At 34.7% G+C, this 12,674-nt stretch overlaps 1 protein-coding gene across 1 annotated transcript; it reads right to left on the reverse strand.

Annotated features, from left to right (window-relative positions):
* Positions 1–9,258: 9,258 nt before the first annotated feature.
* On the reverse strand, positions 9,259–11,501 carry LOC122403036 (transposable element Tc1 transposase). Its single transcript, XM_043406316.1, has 3 exons — positions 10,889–11,501; positions 10,020–10,131; positions 9,259–9,334 (listed from the first exon to the last, which is right to left on the reverse strand). Exons 1-3 carry the CDS (start codon positions 11,499–11,501, stop codon positions 9,259–9,261), a joined length of 801 nt encoding a protein of 266 aa, XP_043262251.1.
* Positions 11,502–12,674: the final 1,173 nt, after the last annotated feature.

The following is a 12,674-nucleotide window of genomic DNA, read 5'->3' on the forward strand; positions in this document are numbered from 1 at the left end:
AGTCATAATGTTACGGTATAGCTGTAAAAATATGAACATGGTCGCGTAAGTAATTAAGGCAATATAAAGCTTTTTCACCATTTTTTAATCATTTTTTATTTTATTGACTACGTTCCACCACTTCGAAAAATTTGAAAAAATTAGAGATTACTAATTCTTTTGAGAGCTTTATACTGTATAAAAACAAACGTGATCATTTGATAACTTCGACAAAAAATCGCCGGTTAAATTATTCTTGAATTTTTTAAAAATCGAATTTGCATCGAAAAATTCTGAAAAAATTCTCGAATACGTACATCAACCGATAGAATGACCATGATTTTTTTCATAATTTTTAATTTAGCAGAACGGGAGATATTACGGATAAACCAAAAAATGATTTTCACGCCGTAATTACCCCTGTAGTGGAGATACCGGGTTGAAACTCTTTGAAAGGGGTTTTTTCGAAGCCTCCAGTGACTTTACCTTCACGAAATGTATCATAACCGGTGACGAAACAAGGATTTACGAGTACGATATGCAAACAAGTCAACAATCTTCGGAATATTGCTTCGAAAATGAACCACAAAAAACTGCGTAAAAATCGCTCGATAATTAAGTTCATGCTCACCGTTTCCATTGATTATCGTGGTGTTGTTCATTCGAAATTACTTCCGGAGTCAAGTCTTATTATCACGCAACGATTAGGAAATTCAACAGTCTTTGGCTAGAGCGATTAAATTTATTTATTTTTTTTGACGCACATAGATTGCGATACTTGATAAAGAAATTATTTATGCTAAATGTTAGCGCGATTGGACAACCGGGACACGTGCCGCATATGAATTGAACTTTTGAAATTATAACGATTTTGTATTATTTTATCCTAGTATTAAATAAAAAATTTTTCGAAGAGGTAGAACGTTGTCAAAAAAATAAAAAATGATTCAAATATGGTGAAAAAGCTTTATATTGCCTTAATTACTTACGCGACCATGTTCATATTTTTACAGCTATAGCGTAACATTATGACTATTAATGCGTAAATTTTTCAGATTTTTCGAAGAGGTGGAACGTTGTCAAAAAAATAAAAAATGGTGAAAAAGCTTTATATTGCCTTAATTACTTACGAGACCATGTTCATATTTTTACAGCTATAGCGTAACATTATGACTATTGATGCGTAAATTTTTCAGATTTTTCGAAGAGGTGGAACGTTGTCAAAAAAATAAAAAATGGTGAAAAAGCTTTATATTGCCTTAATTACTTACGAGACCATGTTCATATTTTTACAGCTATAGCGTAACATTATGACTATTGATGCGTAATTTTTTCAGATTTTTCGAAGAGGTGGAACGTTGTCAAAAAAATAAAAAATGGTGAAAAAGCTTTATATTGCCTTAATTACTTACGAGACCATGTTCATATTTTTACAGCTATAGCGTAACATTATGACTATTGATGCGTAATTTTTTCAGATTTTTCGAAGAGGTGGAACGTTGTCAAAAAAATAAAAAATGGTGAAAAAGCTTTATATTGCCTTAATTACTTACGAGACCATGTTCATATTTTTACAGCTATAGCGTAACATTATGACTATTGATGCGTAATTTTTTCAGATTTTTCGAAGGGGTGGAACGTAGTCAATAAAATAAAAAATGATTAAAAAATGGTGAAAAAGCTTTATATTGCCTTTATTACTTACGTGACCATGTTCATATTTTTACAGCTATAGCGTAACATTATGACTATTGATGCGTAATTTTTTCAGATTTTTTGGAAAAGTGTTTGCACTTGTACCATGCTTATTCGGCTAGACTCTTTGTTTCAATACATGCATTGTGGGATTTGAAAGTGAGAAATTCCGGGAACTTATTTTACACAATATATGTATGTTTAAACCGCAGGGACGTTTTCGTAAAAGAGAAACGTTATCGTTGGCGTCGATGATGTTTAGGCTAAGATCAAATGCGTATCGATAAGCGAATACTTAGGTTTAGGCCGAAATGCCACCGTGTCGGTGCCTTTCTGGTTTATAATACGTAGATGAGAGTCGAGACGGCTCGATTTCCACATCAGAGAGACGCTCTTATGAGAAAAGTCGTTTATGCTTCTTACGCTTACATTTTTCTGCACATTATGTCAAATAGTTTATCCTAGTATTAAGTAATACAGTTAAATCGTTAAGTTTAAAGTGTCCAGAATTATTGCATCTGACCACACGCTTGTAACCATCCCTGACATCCTTACAATACCAACATGAACAATTTTAGAAATTGGAGGGAAAAGTGGGGGCTTGGGTGGTCCTTATTGGAATTGTGGCGCCATGGGTTGCATGATTGAATTAAGCGACAATATTTAACCGTAGAGTATTTAGTCTTTATTCGTAACGCGAAGATATATCTAAGATATCCGTTCAATCTGAGATCGGGTTACAAACTGTGCGGTTTACACGCGGAACAAAGGTGAGAGTGAAGAGCAGCTCGCCCTAGCGGCGAACTCTTATCTTTGTATAAACACCATGAGTTCATAGAACCTGTGGCCAAATAAGAAAGAAACTCTAGCCATGTACATTGTTACTGGAGATGATTTTTTTATCGTGAGACGGTTAGGAAATGCAACAGTCCTTAGCTACAGCGATCAAAAATTTTTTTTTATTTTTTTGACGTACGTGGATTGCGATACTCGATGAAGAAATTATTTATGACAAATTTTAGCGTGATTGGACAACTGGAACACGTGCCGCATTTGAATTGAACTTTTGATATTATAACGATTTTGTATTAGGGTCGAATGTACTTGTATCCTCTTATTCGAAATTTATTAACCTGTAAGCGTCAGCTTCGAACTCGTGCTCGCATAACCAACGCGTGGGCGAATAATTAACACTTGATTGAATAATTTTAGATATATATATATATATTTGAGAAAGAGTGCAGAATGAAAAAGAAGGAGGAAATAGAATAATCTCTCGCATTTATAATATGGAAAAAATCGCAATAAAGCACACAGTCCTTCGTGGCTAGGAAATCGCACACACACATTCTGACCGCCATTTGTCATTAACTGTTCAGGTACGACTGTCCTATCTCACGCACATTCTTTTCTCACTTGCGAAATCTGAATTCGCCGATAGGGGGCACTGGTCTCACGTCGTTAACTTCGCGTTTACCGATTCGCGCCTAAAAACCGATACTTTTTGGTCAAATTATAACTCTTTTAGTGTTAAATAATAACATTAAAAGAATTATTCAATTTATTATTAAACATTGTATATAACATAGGGAATGAGTCATAATTCGTGGCTTTTTCTTATTTATGGTAACTAACAACCGAATGTAGGTGTGCTACGTTTTGTCACACGATTATTTTCAATTTAAAGGACAAGGAGACACGTACGATCGTGTGTCAAAAAATTACGTTTATTTGCAACGTGCTAGGAAAAGGTCCTTTTTCTTCTTTTCATGAGAATTAATAAAAGCATCTTGATTGTTAGGTTAGTAAATGAGGAGATCCCAGAAACCATTTTCCAAACACACAGAAGTTGTACTCTTTCTATAATACAATACAAAAAAAGGATTTACCGGGAATCTAGAAATAAATTAAAATAAAAGTTCACTTTAGTATACAGTCAGAGACAAAAGTAAGTGGACAGGTGATGAAAATGGATATGAATGAAATTTAACCAATATAGCATTGCAATTACATGTTTAAGTTTATTTAACATTCATCCTTATAGTATATAGATTAGAGATTGCAAAGAAGTAACTGAAGGAATTATTTAAACTTTTAAAAAGAACAATTTGTCGAATTATAATAACCTTATGATATGAATCAGACTACAGTCAGGAACAAGAGTAATTGGACAGTTGATGAAAAATGATATCAATGAAACTTATTAATTTATTCTCTATCACTCTGTCAACTCATTCTGTCACCCAATCCAATTCTAAATGGCCAGTCGTAAAAATAACCCAACTTCTTAAAAACGATCGACTCGAACATTAATGCTTTATTTTTCATTCCATTTCTACAATCTGTAGCAATTTATTTCTACCGAATATCAAACACGTTACGAAACACATGATAAATTTCTTGCGATTTACGTTTTCCAGATCGTTGCTTATCGCCCGATAAACCGCACGCTTTCAATGAGTGTGTTTCCAATACTTAGGATTTTACGACTGTTTCGAATCGTGCATGGGTAATCATTGTTCGATAATTTCGTGCATACGACACGCTTGTATATTTCAATTTTTTTAGTACTCGATAGGCAAGGTTAATTTAAATAGCAACACTTACTCGACTCGCCATCAGATGACTACGAAAAGCAGCCAAATCTTGAAAGTTTTCCAATAGTATTGGCTCTCACGACTCTGTCAGGAGACATCAGACAACAAATATTTGGTGCATTTTTTCTCTAGAAATAGAAAACCCTGGTTTTACAATCTGAAATTATCTAGAAATATTAAATTAAACTTGTCAACAGTCAAACCTGTCAATACAGAATCGAAGTTCACGATCTCAACCACGTGTTATGGTAGTGACCCCAGTGTTGACCAGTGAATCCACGTATGGCGGCAGCCATCCCCAAGAACGAACAACGTGCGCCATCTGGCGAGCGTCCTCTGCACTAATATGTTCTGAAGACCATTATTTTATATGATAATAACACAGACGAGGTACACGAGTAGATCATTCACCTAATATATTTTTTCGACCCGTTTCTCTGGGTCTCTAGAGCCCCCATTACCATTTCCGTGTCACTCGCAACGTTACCAACAGATTTAGAAATGAACACAAGAGGAAGTGAGACAGAAAATGAAATTACAGAAATTTCATTATTTTTTAACGGAATGAAAGCTGTACGGTCCGTCATTGGATATTAATCGATTAATTTCATCGAAGTAATCAATCGATTAACACTTTACCGACCGGTAGCGGTTGATTAATCGGCTATCGGTCGGTAAACGCCGACCGATAAAACAGTTGATTAATAGGCTATCAGTCGGTAGGCGTTAGCCGGTAAAACAGTCGATTAATAGGCTATCGGTCGGTAAAGTGTTAAGATTATTTAAAAATTTCAAAATTCAATCTTTTATTTTCACTAGGGGCGGTGTCAAATTCCATTCATTTTCATCTGATTGATTGTAACGAGTCAGCGTTTTTTAAAATTGCTAAACAAAGAGGACAGATAGGACAGTATTCTCAAATTTTTTCAGATTAAAAAATTTTAAATCACATTGAAATTCATTCGGTTGTTTAGACTCAATAGTATAAATATACGAACGCACGTCCATAAAGCATAGTAAAAAAATGTCTTTTTTTTAACAGTTACAATATGATCAGGGGGTCCTAAAACGTGTATTTCCATAAAAAAAATTTTTGAAATTTTTGTTTCATTATGGTATTTTGCTTATATGCGCCTACAAAATACGTGGGCAGTCAAGATTCGAAATCGCATGCCAGGGATGCAAGATCGAATTCAGCTCTGCGAGAGCAACAAGGATAGACTCACATTCCCCGCCTTTCTCGAATCCCCGAAGCTATACGAAGCGCCAGAACTCATACGCAAGGTGGTTGTGCATTAGTGTGTGTAAGTGGAGGGGCAGTTTCCTTTGGGCACGGGCCTGCCGTCTGATAATACTGCACTGTCTGGGTTAGCATAAGTTTCTATCGGCGCAGCACACGCTGGCAGTCTGCCCAGCGTGGGCAGATGAGCGCCGTGTCCTGGAACAAGAAGTTGCGAGCAATCTCTCGCTAGCCACCATAGTAGGAGAGATGGCGGCCAGCGAGGGAACCTTGCAAGTGGTGGCCTCCTTCTGTGAGGTGGTCATGTCACGGAAGGAGGCCGTCGAGCGGAGACGCGAGCACGCCATTCATCCCTCTCGGAATGGGAGGGCTTGGAGGGGGACCAAGGCGAGGCGACCTTCGCCTCCTGGCCCCCTCCAATAGCTCTGAAGTCCTGAGGGCCCCATCAGCGCTCTCCTCCGGCCACCACATCGGTGGCTGAACGATGGGCCAACCCTGGGGGCTGCAGGTGCTCGGTGCAAGGGCCCGAGCATCTCGTCCTTCCCCCCGGGACGAGCCACGACAGGCAAGGCGTGGCGGGGGACTCTGCGGTGTCTCGTCAAAGTTCCGGGTCCCCCACCATAACGCCGGAGGATGATCACCGTGGGGTTTTAGCCGGTAGGAGTCCGGCACTACCCCGAGACCCCCCACCACCCTACTTGGGGCCCCGGGGTGACCATGAGGTTTTCCCCAAGTATAAAAAAAAAAGTATAAGTTTCTATTCGGACCAAGTTGTTCGTTATGTGTAACATTAGGATGTTTCCATGTTCCTAAATTAAATTTCTGCATAGGTGCAGACACAGACGAGGTATACGAGCACATAGACCCCTCATCTTATGGACTTTCGTGGCCCAATCTGACTGCCATACCGACACTGAAAATTCGGAGTTGATTTTAGCGACCTCTTCTCACGGATGGCGGTCAATTGAGAAACTATTCTCTGAATTAGCAACTATGGGCAGCAGCTGAAGTGTGTGCGTGAATACATGTGAGTTTACTATGGAACGGATTAAAAAACGCAATTTTCAAACGACCATAACATCTACAATAGTGAATATATTTCAATGAAACTTTTTTCTGAACTAGAGCTCATGGGTATCTACCAAAAAGTATTAAACAACTTTTCTATAGGGCGTGAAACAAAATTACTAAAAATCAAAAACGAATTTTTAAGGAAAATCGACAACAGGTGCCTAAATTTTTCGGCGAGATTAAAAAATTCCAAATTGTTCTAAAAAAATTATTTATGGTTGGAGGGGTCAATTGCAATCATTCTTGGCCAATAGACATACCTTCGAAATCCTAACCATTTTCGAGAAAAAAATTCTTTACCGAAAATATAATTTCAGGCCAGAAATGGCACCCGAAAATTTCATACGGATCTTTAGAAAATCATAACTTCTGAACAAATTGGAGGATTTTAATGTTTCAAACGGCAAACAACGTGTATTTTGGCGAAGAATGTGTAGGTATTCTAACAATATTGAAAAAGTTGTTCCTTGACCCCGTAAAGTTAGGAAAACCCTATAAAAATGGTCCAATTTTCAAACGGCCATAACTCCTACAATAGTGAATATATTTCAATGAAACTTTTTTCTGAACTAGAGCTCATGGGTATCTACCAAAAAGTATTAAACAACTTTTCTATAGGGCGTGAAACAAAATTACTAAAAATCAAAAACGAATTTTTAAGGAAAATCGACAACAGGTGCCTAAATTTTTCGGCGAGATTAAAAAATTCCAAATTGTTCTAAAAAAATTATTTATGGTTGGAGGGGTCAATTGCAATCATTTTTGGCCAATAGACATACCTTCGAAATCCTAACCATTTTCGAGAAAAAAATTCTTTACCGAAAATATAATTTCAGGCCAGAAATGGCACCCGAAAATTTCTTACGGATCTTTAGAAAATCATAACTTCTGAACGGATTGGAGGATTTTAATGTTTCATACGGCAAACAACGTGTATTTTGGCGAAGAATGTGTAGGAATTCTAACAATATTGAAAAAGTTGTTCCTTGACCCCGTAAAGTTAGGAAAACCCTATAAAAATGGTCCAATTTTCAAACGGCCATAACTCCTACAATAGTGAATATATTTCAATGAAACTTTTCTCTGAACTAGAGCTCATGGGTATCTACCAAAAAGTATTAAACAACTTTTCTATAGTGCGTGAAACAAAATTACTAAAAATCAAAAACGAATTTTTAAGGAAAATCGACAGGAGGTGCCTAAATTTTTCGGCGAAATTTAAGTTTCAAATTCCCCTTGAAAAATTATTTTCGATTGCAGGGGTCAATTGCAATCATTTTTGGTCAATACCCATACCTCCGGAAAACCTACGCATTTTCGAGAAAAAAATTCTTTACCAAGAATATGTATAATGTGTGGCCAGTAATGTTTGTGTAATTTCATTTTCTGTCTCACTTCCTCTTGTGTTCATTTGTGTAACCTGTTGATAATGTTGCGAGTGACACGAAAATGGTAAATAAAAAATACATTAGGGGAAAGATCTACTCGTATCCCTCGTCTGTGGTGCAGGATTACTATCAGATTCATCGCGAGGACATCACAGAAGAAATCGTTATCCGCTTTAGAATCTTTAGATTAAGTTAGAATTAAGGCCATAATGTACAGTTTTCCGTTCAATCAACACTTTCGTTGTAATTGTTATTTATGCTAACATTGTTCAGGTAATAAAGTAGACATTATACCATGTAATAGTACTAATTATACTTTTAATAAATAATAATAAATTCCCTATCTTCAGTATATGTACAACATGATTATTAATGGAGAAGTCGCATTTTATTAACGTTAAAGCGACAATCCCACTTTAATTGAAAACGGGTTATTCGTTAGGTACTTGTGATTACGTTTCTAACATTTTTATGATAAATAGCATCAAAACGTATGCATTGGTTACAACGGAAGTATTGATTAATCTAATACTGATTAAAATTCGATTGCAATCAGCAATATGGGATCAGCTTATTTGATGAGCAATAATGTTACTCTTACTATAAAGAAAAGAAGCTTACAACAAACACTAGATTTTAATTATAATGAAACAGAATAATAATTCCGCGGATTATCTAGCTAATATGTTTAGCTATTATAGCTTACAATATATTTCCTAACCACACAATTTCTAATTATTAAGCTCAAATATGCATATCCTATTGCGGCAGTTTTAATTTCCGAGTGCTATGAAGCAGGAAAATTCGATATCTATTTTAAAATTAAACGATTTATTATGAGCCAAACAAAATAACAAAAGTACATACCTTTTTGATACTGTACTTTGTTAAAATTACTTCTTACACGACATATTAAATAACTAAAAACCTCAATTTACAAATTGAAAATTAGTACTACAAATACCCTCATGTTTAATTCAGTTCCTTATATCTAGATGAACAAGTCAAATGCGCATTTTCTTTGACCATTAAGGTTTAGGTAACAATAATTTTATACACAATGACTATTATTATTTCTGTGAACAACACGTAAATAACATGATTATTTTAACTAAGTTCTGTGGTACGCAGTCTGAAGATATTTTCTATGATCAAAAACACTATGAATCTTTTATGCACTCACATTAAGCTTGACTTTGGTGCTTTATGATCAGGAATTTTAATAACACACCTGTCGAAAGTTTTATACTGAATTCAGCCAAAGAATTTGCATGGCATATTGATAAAATTATCTTGCACATTGTTTAACTTTGTCCTGGTCTTGCTGCTTCTTCAGTTGTTTTTCTCTCATTCGTTCCGCATCTCTAAAATTACAAAAGTGATTTCAAGTATTTCATTTATTTCGTACCTTACGCGTGTAAAACATGTAATTTAAACTTCCACTGCATTCGTTTAATAATTTTTAAACTTACAATTATTCCAAACCATAAATATCAATCATCTAAGACTAATATCGATTTCAAATTTATAACTTTTAATAGAATTTATTTATAATTAAGAATTATAATTAAAGCTGGAAATTATAACTATTTTGTGGTTGGCTATTAGACACAATTCATTTGTTAGAATACAAAACAAATGGGTTTTTAAATATACAGGGTGTTCGGACACCCTTGGGAAAAATTTTAATGGGGGATTCTACAGGCCAAAATAAGACGAAAATGAAGAATACCAATTTGTTGATTGAGGCTTCGTTAAGAAGTTTTTAACGTTTATAGTTCCGCCTGTAGATAGGCAACCTGCGTACAGCTACGTGCGCGTGATAGCGGTTCTCACTCACAAGACTCGCAACTGTAAACGTTAATAACTTTTTAACCAAGCCTCAATCAACAAATTGGTATTCTTGATTTTCGTCTTATTGTGGCCTCTAGAATCCCCCATTAAAAATTTTCCCAGGGGTGGCCGGAACACTCAGTACATATTTTTAACAATTCTTTGGAAGGATTTGAAAGCGCGGTACTAGATACAGATTTATGTATTAATTATTACCGTGCTTTACGCTGTTCCAACGATAGACCTTTGTTACTGTCTTGTTCAGCAGCTGATTTCTTTGCAGTTTTTTTCATATTTTTGGCTCGTGCTAATTCGCGCTGATTTCCACCTATATGTGAAAAAGACAAATATAAAATAAAATATTTTTACTTATCATAATAACAATATATGCGTTACAGAAAAGTACATATTGAGACGAAACAGTACAAGTTTATTTGAAATAACTAAACAGTAACAAAATAGAAAAGAAATGATTTTATTTTAAAAAACATCTATGACCTCGAAATTTCAAAAAGAAAAGCTGAGGAAGTATTTTATTATTACTATGTTTGCCAATGTCAATAAACACTTTCATTATTAATAAAGATATTTACAAATACTCATTTAAATTCTATATAATTACAGTCAGTCCCATAAGTATTAGTACCAGTGTAGATTTTGTCAAAACCTCGCATATTATGGTAACTTTTTTACTTTCTATTAATTTTCAAATATTTCGTGGGTTCACCTTTATGCCTTATTACATCGTTTAACCGATTTAGTATACTTTTTACCAGTTTTAAAATGATATTTGATTCAATGCCATTCCAAACTTCCACAATTTTTTCTTTTAGCATTTGTTCATTGGAAATTTAATGCTCGTGTAGTCTTTTATGTATTTCCGTCCATAAATTTTCTATTTGTATCTGGACTCTGAGGAGATGTACGTACAAAATGAGGAACATGATAAAGTATCCACTCACGAACAATCTGAGCAGCATGCTTCGGGTCGTTGTCGTGTTGGAAATAGTAGTCTTGCTTCCTTCGAGTATATTTTTATACTTTATTTTATCCATAATTCTATCGATAAAGACAAAATTGCCCACTCCGGATGCTGACATGCAGCCCCAAAGCCATCACAGAACCTCCGCCATGCTTTACAGTCGGTTGTAGAGTCTTTAATTCTAGTTCTTTATTAAGCTTTCTCCAAACTTTTCCTCTTTCGTCACATCCAAAAATATTAAATTTCGACTCGTCAAAGGAAATAACGTTTCTCCAAAAGGTATTAATTTGACTTCTGTACATCTTCGCAAATGCTAATCTCTTTATTCTGTTAATTTTACTAACGAAGAGCTTCTTTCTCGATGTTCGACCATAAAAATTTTCACCTCTCAATATTCTTCGACAAGTTTCAGCAGAAATCTTCTTATTGAATATATCGTTACACATTGTCGGTAACTTAGGTGCACTAAGTTGAGGATTTTGTTGCACTTGACGTATCATAGTTTTTCTCTCTCGAACGGTTAAAATCTTTGGTCTTCCAGTACGTTCGTTATTTAACAAACTATCACTTGCTTTTATCCGTTTAATAATGAATTGGATAGTCGATTTACTTCTGTCCATTATTTTTCCCATCTCAACATAACTTTTGCCCTCTTGGTGCAATTTAAAAATTATTTTACGCTCTTCTAGAGTAGTCTTGGACTTCTTTCGACTCATTTCTGTTTATTGATGTTATTTTGACACAATTTTGAACTAGTCTACTTTGTTGGCGTTCGCTCAACCGACTATGAACTGTGGTAATTATTTTCGATGTAAAATGACATTCGAAAGAAAAGAAAACCGACTTTGCTAAGAATGGTAGAAATACTTTTGTGCACTGCTATTACGTACTACGTATAATAATATCAATATATGTTTTTTATTAGATAATCAATTTCGTTATAATTTGGTATAAATAAACTTTATACCTGTGTTCATTTATAATAAAAAATTTATTGCAATACTTTAAATGCATCGTTTGATTTGAACAAATTTCTATTACAAGCAACAAGGGTACGAATACTTATGGGGCTGACTGTACATGTTACACGTAAACAAAAAGGATTAAATTATTCTAACCAATAAAATTGTGATTTGGTCAAAACTCGAAAGTACGAATAGGAAGGTAAAAGATCCAATTTACAACATTGTATTAAAATAATATCAAGCACATCTTCAAAAATTATCCAAACTTGTTACATACAATAAATTACAATTATAAATCATGTTTTAAAATTATGTAAAAGGTGCTTGGCGACTTATGGTGACAAAATTTGCTCGAAGTCTAATTAGACCTTGAGATCAAAATATAAAACTTAAATATGCAGTCTTTTTTACATAAATGAAACTGTTCGAATATAATCATATCAGTAAAGTTTTCTTTTTTACTATTCAAAATATGATCAAGGAGTCTTAAAACGTGATTATCATTAGTGCACTATATTATAAAAAGGAATTTTGTGTGAATGTCACAGTTTCGAACAAACAAAAATGACACTGCAATACCAATTACGATATTTCACGTCTGTCATGAGAACACTGACAAAGAAACGTTTAGAACATGACAGTTCAATAAACAACAACTATGGATCTGAAAACAAAAGGCAAAATAAAGGGTAAATATTTTAAATACGGAATAACGAGAAACAATAGGTTTGAATTGCCGTCACGAGTTATCACGAATACGGTCAGTTTCGTATACACACAAATATATCGAGTAACTGTTATAAATAATCAATAAAAGCATAATTTCTGTGAAAAAAATCTAGCGGTGTCGAGTCTTTGACCCGAAAGTTATTTAACAGACAAATGGCAGGCGTGAAATATTAATACGTTGTTCTAAATTTACTT

Source organism: Colletes gigas, unplaced genomic scaffold, assembly GCF_013123115.1.
Source record: "Colletes gigas isolate AHSC1104 unplaced genomic scaffold, ASM1312311v1 Colletes_gigas_Sc00043, whole genome shotgun sequence".
NCBI classification, from domain to species: Eukaryota; Metazoa; Arthropoda; class Insecta; order Hymenoptera; family Colletidae; genus Colletes; species Colletes gigas.